Source organism: Anabrus simplex, chromosome 2, assembly GCF_040414725.1.
Source record: "Anabrus simplex isolate iqAnaSimp1 chromosome 2, ASM4041472v1, whole genome shotgun sequence".
Classification (NCBI taxonomy): domain Eukaryota; kingdom Metazoa; phylum Arthropoda; class Insecta; order Orthoptera; family Tettigoniidae; genus Anabrus; species Anabrus simplex.
The window spans coordinates 440005653-440019647 of record NC_090266.1 but is presented as its reverse complement, the minus strand read 5'-3'; the positions used below and the strand labels follow the sequence as shown (position 1 = coordinate 440019647).

General features: G+C 39.2%; 1 protein-coding gene across 1 annotated transcript in view; it reads right to left on the bottom strand.

The window, feature by feature from the left end:
* The window catches only part of TrpA1 (Transient receptor potential cation channel A1), a 139959-nt gene that overhangs the window by 105213 nt on the left and 20751 nt on the right, over positions 1-13995 (bottom strand). The window contains exons 7-8 of the mRNA XM_068225998.1: positions 5533-5733; positions 514-692 (exon numbers count right to left, since the gene is read on the bottom strand). Coding sequence (XP_068082099.1) covers positions 514-692; positions 5533-5733 — 380 coding nt within the window. The remainder of the gene's footprint in view (positions 1-513; positions 693-5532; positions 5734-13995) is intronic.

Sequence of the window (13995 nt, the reverse complement as noted above, 5' to 3'; positions counted from 1 at the left end):
TCCTTACAAATATCTACACTGGCATTCAGATATTTCATTATGATTTCTTACACTCTGTGTGAAACATTTCATTGTATATTCCGAAATATGAAAACCAGCAACACTCAAATATCCATTCCAATATGATATTGAGCAATGTGGTGTGAGAACACGTGACTAACTTAGTTATTTTATCTGGAAGAAATTGTTTAAACAACAAATGCATATTTATAATGGGATATTACTGTATTTTTTTTACTCTGAGTGCATAGTAATAGTACTGACAATAACAAACATGGAGACAGTCATTTTTACAATGTTGTTGCCAAGTCCCACAACGACTACGAACGCAGTGCGCCTACTAATACAATAAAATGCAGCGCACCTACTCCAGAGTTAAATGTAAGGGAGGAAGTTTGCTAATAAATTCATTTGGAGTTAAATACACTTCCTTAAAATAAGAAATTAGATACATTTCAAAAATATACACGGACATATAAGGAATTGGGTTCAGTAATTTGAGTATCACAATACCTGGCAGCAAAATGCAGAGGACTTTCGTTATTATTGTTCTTTAGATTGATGCAGGCTCCCAACCGAATTAAATTTTCGAGGCTGCGTATGTGTCCTTCGCGACTGGCGTAATGTAGTGGTGAACAACCTGTGTTGTCCTTCTCGTTGAGAAGCTGCAGAAGACTAAGTTTCGACTGGGCCTTTTTGAACAAAAGAACAACATTTAATAATTACAATGTAAGAATATGCAGCTCAATCATACTGTATCTTAATAATGAAATACTATATTCCTGGCAATTTATACTTTTTGCAAAGTACGTGAGTAAGAAACAAAGCAGAATCCCAAAAGCATCACCAATTGGGGCCGATGACGTAGATGTTAGACCCATTCAAACATCAAGCATCAATAAGCATCACCTATTAGAAATTCTTCCATCACAACCATGGCTGCTATACTCTATAACCATGTATGTTTATATTTACATAACGTTATAACATTCTTTCAAAAACAAAAAATGTCCCATAGTTCCGCAAGAAACTTCTAGACTCTATTTGAACCAAAGGCGCGCCATTTAGTCTATATATCGTCGGCTTACTTCTAAAACCTCGTATGTTACAATGTTCTTCCTCCCCATTATATACCTTAACATTGGTCATGCCTCCCAGCCACGTATTTATATGCAATCCATCAGAACATTTTTCGTAGTGTTCATTTTCCTGTGCAGACGTGTAAAGGAAAATGGACCTTGCCGTACAGTATAGTAGGGATGTTGTTTTCGTGGCGAATTTTAGCACTCCTAGAGTTCAACGTATTTAAGTTTCATTTTCCTATACACATAACCATAGGAAAATGAACACAACGAAAATTCTTCTGATGGACTGTACATCCAATTGTGACTGGGAGACGTGACCAGTCTTAAGGAAGAAAATGGATAGGAAGTGCATTGGGAGATACGAGGTTTTAGAAGTAAGCCATCGATATACTATTTGCCGATTATTGTATAATAGTTCTATTGGTAAAAGTTTTATTCCTGTGATAGTAATATGAATCTCTACAAAGCATTTCTTGAAGGGGTAGTATATTGTTTCATATCATTCTCAGCGATAATAGGTACTTCATTCGTTTGAGAGTAGTGAGTAGAACTTTCGACAGCACAGTTAGTTACATTAAAACAGGATAAAAATGGAAACTTGAAATTAGAACTTAGTATTTAACCTTATCTCCAAATGAAGGTGGCCTTAACAAGCACACCCACACGCAATGCAGTTAAATTAATACTATGAAGGGATCCTTTGTATGTAATTAAATTCTGATGGAATGGATATACTCTCCCATTCTTCAATTCGCAGACGAAATTGATGACCAATTTGCTCTTTCAGGTAAGAACATTCCTGCAGAGTAAACCCCCTGATTTTTACAGGATATAATTTGTTTTCTAGGTCCGTATAATGACTGATATTGGAGTTAAGTGTATTTTACTTGAAATTTGACTTATCACTGTATTCCTGACCATATTCTCGTTGCCAATTTATAACGTTATAACTACAGGAAGCAGCAATTTGATGTTCTTCCTCCCGCTTCCCTTATAAATGGTGATTTCTTGTTTTAGTACCAGATAGTTACAGATTGTGTCCTTCGACTAATGGGACTCTTTCAGTTTTCAGTTGAATTTATGATCCTTAATTAACTTTTACGTTTAATGCTGCCTAGCAGCAATGTACACTGGAGAATTTTAAGCTGCAAACTATGGGTTACTACGGCCTTCTTCGATAAATTGCAAGCAATTGTTATCCCGTTAAGTGTATTGATATCCATCTCGTCACTGATAACCATTTTAGTGAACAATAACAATTCTTCTAAGTTATTTTTCCTCCTTCCATTCTCTACTCTGTTACAGAGTGATCTTCAGATTCACTGCTATATCGCACATCAAACGTGAAGGTCCTATATTCTGCTCCTTTTTCCATGAGTTACAGCTGGTATCTCTATATCACACAGTTCTAACCTCAACACAAGCATCAGAACAAACTCTTTTCTAATATATCTGTCGGTATTTGAAGTAGGATATTTTTCCTACTTCAACACGAATTTCCTTTGCTTTAATTTGTCTATATATTTAGCAACTATGTTTGAGCTGCAGTAAATAAGTTTAATGCTCATGTAAAATCATTCACGGTTATTTTGTTTGATATTTCTGAACAGATTCCATCTGCTTTGCCTGTCTTCAGTGTAGTGTATTTTACTACATATCATTTCCATGCACTTATGTTCCGCTTGTACTACGTCCAGAAGTATGATCCAATGCAATTCAATTAGTTCTCCAAATACAAATTTCGGGAATCTTTAGTCCTTTAATCCATTGGTCGTTTTCCATCCATTCTCAAGAGGTTGAGGCTGATACATTGAAGGATTTTAAATGCGATAGCTTTGTACTGTCTTAGGAGTTGTAAGGAATGTTTGCAGGAAAAATTCTGACAACCGTTTCTTAAGATCTAGAATAATTTAAAGAAACTTGAACACATAATATTGTCCCGTGTTGGCTGGATAAGCGTGTTTACGTTTAAGATTTGTTAATTAATTCTAATTAATTATAACTTGCAGTAAATATACTTCTTTACGCTATTTCCCAGTCCACGCACCCGTCACTTTCTACTGTTTTTCTCTATGTTTTCCCAAACACAGAGTCCTACACAAAGTCTAAGAGTAAACGGGCAGGCCAAACGGTGAGGTCAGCAGTCGCTCTCAAAATTGACACGGCGGACGCTATTACAATTACACTGCCCCCTCCTTAAGGCTGCTCGTCTCATGCTGCTCCACAATACGGCGATCCAGGTGAACAACCATCATCTTTCTCGGGGAGACTGCCGGATCCTCTAGACAACGTCGTTGATCCGGGTGACGATTGTATAAGGGGCCTTCCCATTGTGCCTCAAGCTTCGGTGACTTTCCTTTTGTCCGCAACGGCTGGTAGAGCCACACTCGGTCGCCTTTCTGGAAACCCTCAGAGTTCTCCAACAAGTCGTAGCGGGCTTCCATCCGGTCGCTAGCCACTCTTAGATGTTGTCGGGCATAATCGTGGAGGTCGTTGAGCCGATCCACCAACTCCCACGCATAGTCCGTTGCTGGCTACTGCTGCTCCGGTACCGACCCGAACATTAGATCGTACGGTAGGTGGAGCTCCCTTCCAAAGACCATGTTGGCTGGTGTCATACCCGTCATCTCAAGGTGGATGCTCGGTATGCCATCACAAAGAATGGGACCCTCTTGTTCCAGTCCTTCTGGTGGGCCTAAAACAACTTTCTGATATGCTCCTCGACGGGTTTTACAAAACGCTCCACCATGCCATCTGACCGAGGGTGGAGGGGCGTCGTAAGGGTCTTCCGCACTCCTAAGGGCTGAAAAACCTCTCGCATCAGCCCCGACTCAATGTTTATGCCCTGATCGCTCTGCAGTTCCCTAGGGACACCGAATCGGCAGAAGAAGTTCTTAATCAAGACGTCGGCCACTGTCAATGCTTCTTGGCTCAGGATGGCGTTGACCTCCGGCCACTTTGTGAAGTAGTCCATGGCCACGAGTAAGTAACGGTTCCCAGCGTCGGATTCGGGGAATGGTCCAGCTACATCAATGGCGATACTTTCTAAATGTGCTCCGACGTTGTATTGCATCATCTGGCCCCTACTCCTGGTTCTATGCCTCGACTCGCAGCGCAGGTGTCACAATAAAAAATCAAAATATTAAGGTCAAATATAAGCCACATGAATTCATATTTTCATTTCAAGAACCTCATATGCATTACGCGGACTACAAACAGCGCTCGATATTATGAATAGCTGGCAATACGTTCAGAGCTCTCACGACAAGTATTATAATTTAAAGCAGGACATTTGATTTTAGAAATATAACTGCTGTAGAAGAAATAAGAATCATCCATAATATGGAAACTTACTTCCAAGTTAACTATGACTATTTAATTCATCCCTGCTACACACATATATCATTAAAGTTGACGAACATAGTTGGTTAAACAACTTTTTGGTACAAAAACCTCTTACTGTGTCTACTCTTTTACATATCCATACAGAACATTTCTCTTGACTGTTGAATCCAATGGTTACGACATTACTGAAGTACCGTAAGATGACAGATAATAGAGATCAGTGTTTTCTACAATCTCTATTATATGAATGTTGGATAGTAAGTTCTACTTCAGTTCTCAAGATTCGAGATAGAAGTTGGTTTAAATTACCTTTTATTCGGAAAAATCACATTCTTTCTCAATGTTTCATCTTCTATGTATTCAATTTCTTCAAATTCTGAAAGACTTGATGGCTATAGGAAGCAGCTAGAAACTACATCAATGGCGCTATGAATTGTAACGTTCAATATCAGTTGTAAATGATAGTGGTTACTTAGCGTTAATGCGTTAGGGATAAAAGAACTTCAATATTTTATAAATCAAAAAGCAAAAATTCCGAAACAGTTTTACTCGAACAGTTTAAAGAAATCATTATCACCTGCATATGCCCGATTAACTTCTCTGTCCAGACGATAGAAATCGTCTTTGTAGTTACATATTGTCATGATCTATGCTTTCTAGGCTAGGTGATAGTTATAACGGAGAAAACACATTGCTCCTAAGTAGTGTTAAATGACCAGAACACAAATTGTGAAATATTTCAAACATTCTTTCCACAATTAGTTACATATTGTCATGATCTATGCTTTCTAGGCTAGGTGATAGTTATAACGGAGAAAACACATTGCTCCTAAGTTGTGTTAAATGACCAGAACACAAATTGCGAAATATTTCAAACATTCTTTCCACAATTACCAGATTTGTTAGTCTTCATATAAAAATCACCAACACTTACCCGCTTTGGCTCGATAGGGGTTGAATGCTTACTTATCCATTCATTAAGTACCTCTTTTGTTAGTTGTAGTGCGAATATTTACGACCCTCATTTCGTTCACATTCACAAAGATGTGGGTCCATTGGCTAACAACTAGGCACGACTTACGTGTCTGAAGTATCTTCTCACCTTAATAACTTCATCAGCAAACTCTTCCAGCCGCCCCCCATTCATGACAACAAGATGGAGAGCATTTCGGTGATTGACATCCTTTAAATTAATGTTAGCTCCCAGACGTATTAGTGTGTGCACGGTTCGCCAGCCTCCACGTGATGCTGCTAACAAAAGTGGAGACCTTCTTTCCTTATCTAATGGATTAATATCAGCTCCCTGAAATAGAAGAGGACAAGCAATTTTTCGATTCATGTAACATCAGAGATAAGGTACATACAATACGATACAATACAATGGATTTATTTTGTCTGGCAATATTAAGGCTATTCGGCCCTCTCTTCCATCTAAGCAGAAAATACAGTATCTACACGTGCAAAATTAAAAGGAATACCCTTACAATTGAAACATCTTGCAACTATTAAACAATAAAATATTACGATAAAAAATAGGAAAAATAGGAGAATGAAAAATGAAATGAAATGTCGTATGGCTTTTAGTGCCGGGATATCCCAGGACGGGTTCGGCTCGCCAGGTGCAGGTCTTTCTATGTGACTCCCGTAGGCGACCTGCGCGTCGTGATGAGGATGAAATGATGATGAAGACAACACATACACCCAGCCCCCGTGCCATTGGCATTAACCAATTAAGGTTAAAATCCCCGACCCGGCCAGGAATCGAACCCGGGACCCTCTGAACCGAAGGTCAGGACGCTGACCGTTCAGCCAACGAGTCGGACATAGGAGAATGATGATGATGGTGATGAAGATGATTATTTACACAAATATGACATGATTAGCTAATTTATTTTAACATTGGCAATAACAGTGATATATAAAGCCTATAGTTTGAGGAAGGCTAAATCTACAATATTTCCATAACCTGCGAATAACAATTTAGGGCTTCATCTACGTATTATTTAGTAGGTAGCGGTGACAAAGTGAGGTGAGGCGGTGAGGTGGAATAGATAGGAGTGTATCAGATTTTGAACATGTTCCGAAACTGTGATTGAATGAGAGGTGGTGAAATTGACTGTAAGTAGGGAGGTGAGCATGAGGAGAGTATTCGATGAAGAAGGCATAAAGCATGAAGATTACGGCGCTTTTTGAGTTTTAGCCAACCGAGTTCATCGCAGGCAGTTGTAACATGGTCAAAGTAACGTAGATAACATATATAGCGAACACAGGCGTTTTGCGCGTTGTAGTTTGTCGTTAATAGTAGCAGTCAGGTCGTAGTCCACGGCGTCACAGTAGTCGAAATGAGTTAATACCAGAGTGCAAATGAGGCGTTCTTTTAATACTCGAGAAAGTATGTTGAGGAATCTTCTAAGTGAGTTATGTATCGCAAATAATTTCCTGGGGATGCTGGTAACCTGCTGCTTCCAAGAAAGATGTTCGTCTATCATAACACCGAGATCTTTGACAGATTCATTGAAATCAATGAGTGAATTTTGTAGGAAGAGTTTTGGTAAAGTGAAGTTACTTATGGTTTCTGAACAAAGCCAAAGATGTGAAATTATTATAGCTTGAGATTTTACGTTAAATGAGGCCACAACACTAGTTGCAAATTGAGGATTGTGGCGACGTTTAGTAAATTCACAGAGGCTTGCAGACTGAACGCTCAAAGGCATAAAAGTCCATAATGATAATGTATGTATGTATGTATGTATGTATGTATGTATGTATGTATGTATGTATGTATGTATGTATGTATGTATGAGAATTTACGTTATTTAATCTAAGTCCATGCATTTCAGTCCAGTTACAGGTTTCTTGTAAGTCTCCATTGACATTTTTAATTACATCGGTTAGTCTTTCCGGTTCACAGTGCAAGTATAATTGTATATCGTCAGCATGCATGTGGTGTCTGCAGCTGTTTACCAACGACGTAATATCATTGATATAGACATAAAATGGAAGCGGTCCTAGGACAGACCTCTATGGATCGCCAGGTTGAATATTCATTATTGTTATTTCTTACACACTGCAGCCGACCGCGTAGGTATGAATTCATCCAATTAAGACTGCTTGTCGAGAACTGGAGTTTAAATAGTTTGGAAAGTAGTATTTCTATGTCAACTGAGTCAAAAGCTTTAGAGATGTCAAGAAGAGCTAGGATGGTAACTTGTCTTCTGTCCATCGCATTGCGAATGTCGTCTGTAACCTTATGTAGTGCAGTGCTAGTGCAGTGGTTACGTCGAAAACCAGATTGGTGTTCGTCAAGAATATCGTGTGTTTGCAAGTAGTTGGAGACTTTTTTTGCTATTTGCTTTACGTCGCACCGACACAGATAGGTCTTATGGCGACGATGGAATAGGAAGGGTCTAGGAGTGGGAAGGAATCCGCCGTGGCCTTAATTAAGGTACAGCCCCAGCATTTCCTGGTGTGAAAATGGGAAGTTGGAGACTTATTGGAGTACAATGAATTCTAGGGCTTTTGAAAGGACCGATAATATGCTCACAGGTCTATAGTGGGTTACGTCTTCAGGCGGTGACTTTTTAGCAAGCGGGTCGACAACGGCAGCTTTCCATAAGGACGGATACGCGCCAAGTCATTAGTGAATGGTTAAAGATTTAAGTTATAGTAGGTAAAATTATGTCATTTCTTGTCTTAATAAGTTATATTTCTATATTGTCTTTCCCTTTGGACTTGGATTTTATTCTAAATATGGCTTGTTTAACTTGCGAGGGTGTCATATTTGAAAAGTAGAAATTTTCTCTGTCGGGTGCAGGGGAGTTGTAATTGCTGTATAGTGTTCCATGTTTCCTTTCTCTGTCAATGGTATGTCCGGGAGTGGTAAAATATGTAGTGAGGGACTCCAAGGATATGTCAATAGGATGATCGTCTCTTTGTTTACTTATTCCCATGTGTCCTAGTTCTTTCCACGCCGTAGCAAGTCTAGTACTTTGTTTTAGCAGGGTATGTGCACGTCTAATTCTAACGTTGCGTACTGCCTGCGATGTTTTATTCCGTAGCCGTTTAAATGCGTCAAAATTGTCATGTGTCGGTTGTCGCTTAAACTTTCTATATGCGGCACCTCGTCTTGCCATTAACTCATTTAGCTCCAGATTTAGTCACTGTGCTGGGGCTCGTGTTACCCGCACTGTTTTCGGCGGGGCGTGTCGGTAATAGACCGCTTTCAGATATTCGTTAAATATTAATATCAATGTCATCAACTGTCAGTATATGGTGCCATGGAAGATCTAGTGCATCTTCAGTGAACATACTGTAGTCAATTTTAGAGAGATCTCTAAATGTAATAGTCCTTGGTTTTGTCTTTCGGGTCTTTAAGGAGTAGGAAATGTACATTAGGTCATGAGATGAAATTCCTGGTACAGATGTCTGTTCGTGTTGTAGTACTTTGTCTGTATTCTTGACAATCATTAAGTCGATTGTCGTGTGTGACGTGGCAGTGTGGTGAGTAGGGAGTGTTTGCAAAATGCTCATATCGCAAAACGTAGTCACGTTTATAAGCTGCCGACATTTGGCATTGTTGTTTCCGGTGTCTGTGTTAAAGTCGCCCATGATAATTACATGTTCATATTGCGGGAGTACGCGTAACAATGCGTTCTCTACGTCCTCCAAATGTCCAATCGCAGGTGGCTTAAACACCACACAGTCAGCACATTTCTGATGGCCTACGATTATTTCCAAGAGCAGGAACTCGGTTCGTCTATTGTATTCGCAATCTGAACATGTAATTATCCTAAGCTTCAAACTGGTTTTGACTATCTCTGCCACACATCCTCCCCTCTTTCCTGCTCCGTCGTTCCAAAGTAAACAGTAGCCAGGTATGTTGAAAGTTATCGAAGGGATAAGATCATGAAGCCAGGTTTCAGTGAGAAGGCGAACATAAAGTACGTCCGGGAAAAGTTATTTAAGTTCGTGGAAATGGGCGGAAAATGAACGTACATTTAGATGAGGTATATGGAGACCTTTACGGGAAAAGGAAACTTTAGCTATAGGAGCAGGTCTCGAGTTGAGTGAGAAGGAAGGGGGTAAATCCAGAAGGGGTCAGTGGACAGTTGTCACAAGGTCTTGTTCTGTTTTGTGGAGAGTGGAGGGGTGAGTGAGGCCTGCAAATGGATTGTGGCTTGAAAGGAATGTCCGGTACTGTCAGAGGAGAGTGCCCCATTAGTTCTCGTAGCCCCCTTATGAAAATTTAATAATTATGTGAATGAAATAATCTAACTAGAGTGAGCTTATCTAATTAAATTACACGAAGGTAGTATTTAAATAAAATGAAATATAGTTAATAGAGATCAGAACAGTCAAGTGAATTGTCCGTTTAGTTGCTATCTCTATCCTCCGGTAAGTCACACAGCCGGTTAATGCGCACTTTGCCCCCATTGGGTTTCTTAATGACGATATCACCGTCTGCAGTCCGACAGGTGCTTACATGGAAACGGTGAATGGCGGCCTTCAGTATGAAGAGTCTAGCGGACGTGAGATCTTAGCGGATGGTGACATGAGTGCCCTTTAGTCTCCTTTTCTTACGGAATACTTCTTATAGTGTACGATAAGAAGTAAACTTGACAATGATAGGCCGAATTTTCCCTATTGATTTAGGCCTAGCACGGTGACTTATATCAATATCATTGATATTTATATTCACGCCTATATCTCTGAAGACGTTTGCGGCAAGTTCGTCAGTCTTTTCTTGTGAGCTCTCCTGCATTCCAAAGATTCTGAGGTTATTATTTCTCCTACTATATTGTTCCAGAGAGTCGCTTCTAGCTTCGAATTCTGATCTAATTGCCTGGATTTCCTTGTCCCGACACTCAAGTTTGTTCTTTAAATGCGCTACAAGTTCAGCATTGAACTGGAGAGATTTCTCTAGTTCCTTAACGACAAGTGTGGTCACTCGCTCCAATATCGCCTCTATAATTCTGTCCAGAAACTTACCCGAGCTGAAAGTCTCATTCAGGATCCCCGTGACGGTCTCTTCCACGAGGATGGCACTACCGTTCGCTTCCTTGCTGTTGCGCTTGTTACTCCTGGTCATCTTGTTTCACAATGGAATATTTTAATGAACTGATAAAAATATGACCACGACAGGGAGACACTTTCACTTTAAACACTTTCAGGATATGTGTGCACACTTTCACAGAACGTTTGATATATATTTCTACGAAAGAACACCTGCTAATTCACTTTGAGTGAAGAGCTGATCTCACGCACATCCGTCAGCCATGAACGCGAGGAGATAAATATAATAGACTCATACTTTCCATGCACTGTATTAAAGAATTTCTTATTCGAAATTTTTGCTTGGAGCATAGCATTTATTTTCTTCGGTGTGCACAAGGCAGTTTCTTAATTATTACTTGCACTTGTACGGTTTGATAATAAATTATTACATCTTTTGAAAAACCGCCGAGGTGGACATAATGTCGTCCATTGCAGTAATATGCTTGGCATTATATTTCGGTAAATTAAAGTTTGATAGGATGAAATCAATAATAGCAACTGCAAACCGACGAATCATAAAGATAGACAGGTTCGTAATTTGTCGCTATAGGAGGCACTGTTGAAAGAGTTGTCGGTAAAGGATAAGATGTGAAAGGTAACTCAATTTCCGACCTCAAATGGGTTGTTAGGGCAAAACTCAAATAAAAATGGACACAGTTAGTTGAAACGGGAAGTTCAAATCAAATCCGTCAATCGGAAAGACGTGAAAGTGCAAGTTGATCCACAATACATGAGATAATCTGGTCTACACGTGACAACGTTAGAACCAATTTCCTTGAGTTCCGTAACATAGTATCCGATTGTTTCTCATGACGCTAATAAAAACGTTCTTGTTCGATAGACTAATTGCGCTAAAAGTGTATCAGACACACAGCACATCTGCACATATTTGTAAGAACCTTTCGTAAGAGGAAAATGACCAACGCTGCTGTCCGTAATTTAAGTAACAAATACAAATACACATATAAAGTGAATGAACATACATCTGTAGAAGATAGTGAGTATTTATTATATACTACATAAAAATTATAGGATCTAAAATCATTTTTCATTCAAAGAACTTTCGTGTTCTATAAACTCAATCCAGTCGACTCAAGTCGATCGGATTCTTCCTATCTATTGAATATTTAATGATCAACAATGTGTTTAAAATCCTGGGTGCCTGCCCGATTCGAGTCAAGTAGCAGTGAACTTGAAATCGGGAGATTGTGGATTCGAATTCCACTGTCAGCAGCCCTGGCGATGGTTCGCCATAATTTCTTACTGTCACACCAGGGACTTCACATTAATTACGACTGCGGCTACCTTCTCACTCCCTGCCCTCTCTCATCCTTGCGCCACCGAACACTTTCCATTTGTTGGGTGATATAAAGCCACTTGCCAAAATAATCGTAGTGTTTCTATTTAGCACAGTTCCCCTATGCTTCGAGATAATGCGTTAACGAAAACCTTAGCATACCATTACAGTATAGGCCATAAGAATTTTGACATTCATATTTTCGACCATAGATATCGTAAATGATACCCATGATGGATAAAACAGGAGACTGATTCATTACTTCACCTGATTGTGTCTGAGTAGACAGTTCAGTATTGTTTATATTTCCAACCTAGCAGTAAAGTGTGACCAACTGCTTAAGCGGAGACATTAAGTATTTTGACAAATAAGATTTTACTTACAGCAATGGTTTACTTACGTCTGATTTCCATTTTATTCTTTCACCCAAACAAATATTACATTGGGGAAAAGGAGATAACATTCATTAGATATTAGGCGAGCAGTGGTTGTTGCTTGAAGAAAGGCAATAGCCAAGCTCATGTTGTAAAAGAATTAGTCTTTTCTAGACAAATTGTAAACGTTTGGAACAGAGTCTTCAACAACACTGGAATATTTTTAAATAAGCCTAGATCTGTTCGCACTAGAATTGTAACCCCTGCCCTTTGAGGGACTCATTCGAAGGCAATGCGTTACTGATCTTCGTATGGCAGCAGTAGCTGTACGGAATAGTTTCGAAGACTATTGTAATATCAAACTTGACTTAACTACTATCACACGGTACCTCAAACACTAAGGCTTAAAGGGCTGAAGACCGAGTCAGAAGCCCTTGATTTCAGAAAAGAACAGGAAGGCCCGACTTGCCTTTGCTACGAAACATGGTGCCTTGAAGAAACAGGAAATGGAGTAAACTACTGCGGAGCGATGCGAGTAAATTCAATACGGTCAAATCGGATGGAAATGCCTTTGTCAGATGTTCAGTTAACACCCGCGATGATGTACGGTACCAAAAACCTAGAGTAAAACATGGTGGTCATGTAATGGTTTGAGGCTGCATTTCTAGAACTATAGTTCGTTCACTGGTAAAAATAGAAGGCATAATAGATCAATTTGTATATGGCAGGATCATGGAACAAGATATTGCACCGTATGCTAAACAAACACGCCACGTGGGTGGTAGTATCAGCATGACAATTATACTAAACATACCTCCAAGTTTGTCTAAACATGCCTCAACAGGATAAAGAATCTGGTTTATTGACTGGCCAAGTCAAAGCCCCGACCTAAACCCAATTGGACATCTGTGGGAAGAACTCAGAAAGCCTGTTAAACACATAACATACACAATCAAGGAGGCATATTTCGGAGCTTTAAATGAAGAATGGTCCATTATTCCTGTCTCATGCCTTGAGACATCGGTTGGCTCAATGTCAACTCGATATTCAGCAGTTGTACAAGCAAATGACTACCCGACTAAATACTAGATGATACGAAGTACATATGAACTTTTGGAATGTTTTTTCTGCGTATTTATAAGCTGAAAATATTTATGGTCACCATATATTACTGTAGTGTAATTATTTGTGTTATACATTTACGTCTGTATGAATACGATTGTTTGGTTGGGTGTAGATATGGTCAGATTCTTTGTGTTGTACGAGTGCACGCATTATATTAATAAAAAACGAGACCAGAGTAATTTAATAATTCGTCAAATTACTTATGCCGATACTGTATATTTAACAGTTTAATTATCAGCATTTATAACTGAACTTTATGCCTTCCTGAAATGATGAAGGATGTCATTACGTCCGTTATGCCATTGGTTTCGTTTTCTTATTTGTTCAGTTTTCCAAACTGGATTCATAAAAATATGCTTTTAGATAACGTCCGTAAAGTTTGCTTTTGCTCCTAAGTATGATATAGTGTATGTTGATGTAGAAGGAAATGTACAGTGTAATGAAATCGTGGAATTTTCGGAGATGTGGTGGAGATTATTGATGAAATGATTTGTTTACACATGTCCAAACCTGAATGTATTAGAAAGATGATACTTTGGAGCTTGAAATTTATTTCCGTTTGTCGACATAATGCTCCTGCCATTGCCTATTCATTTCATGGAAAAGGCGTACGAGTTTCCGCATGTCAAGTGATATTGCTGTCTTTGGTTCTCCAGCATTCTTGTTATTATTTGTACTTGAACTCTGGCTTGATGGTCTTGTAAGTTTATTTCCG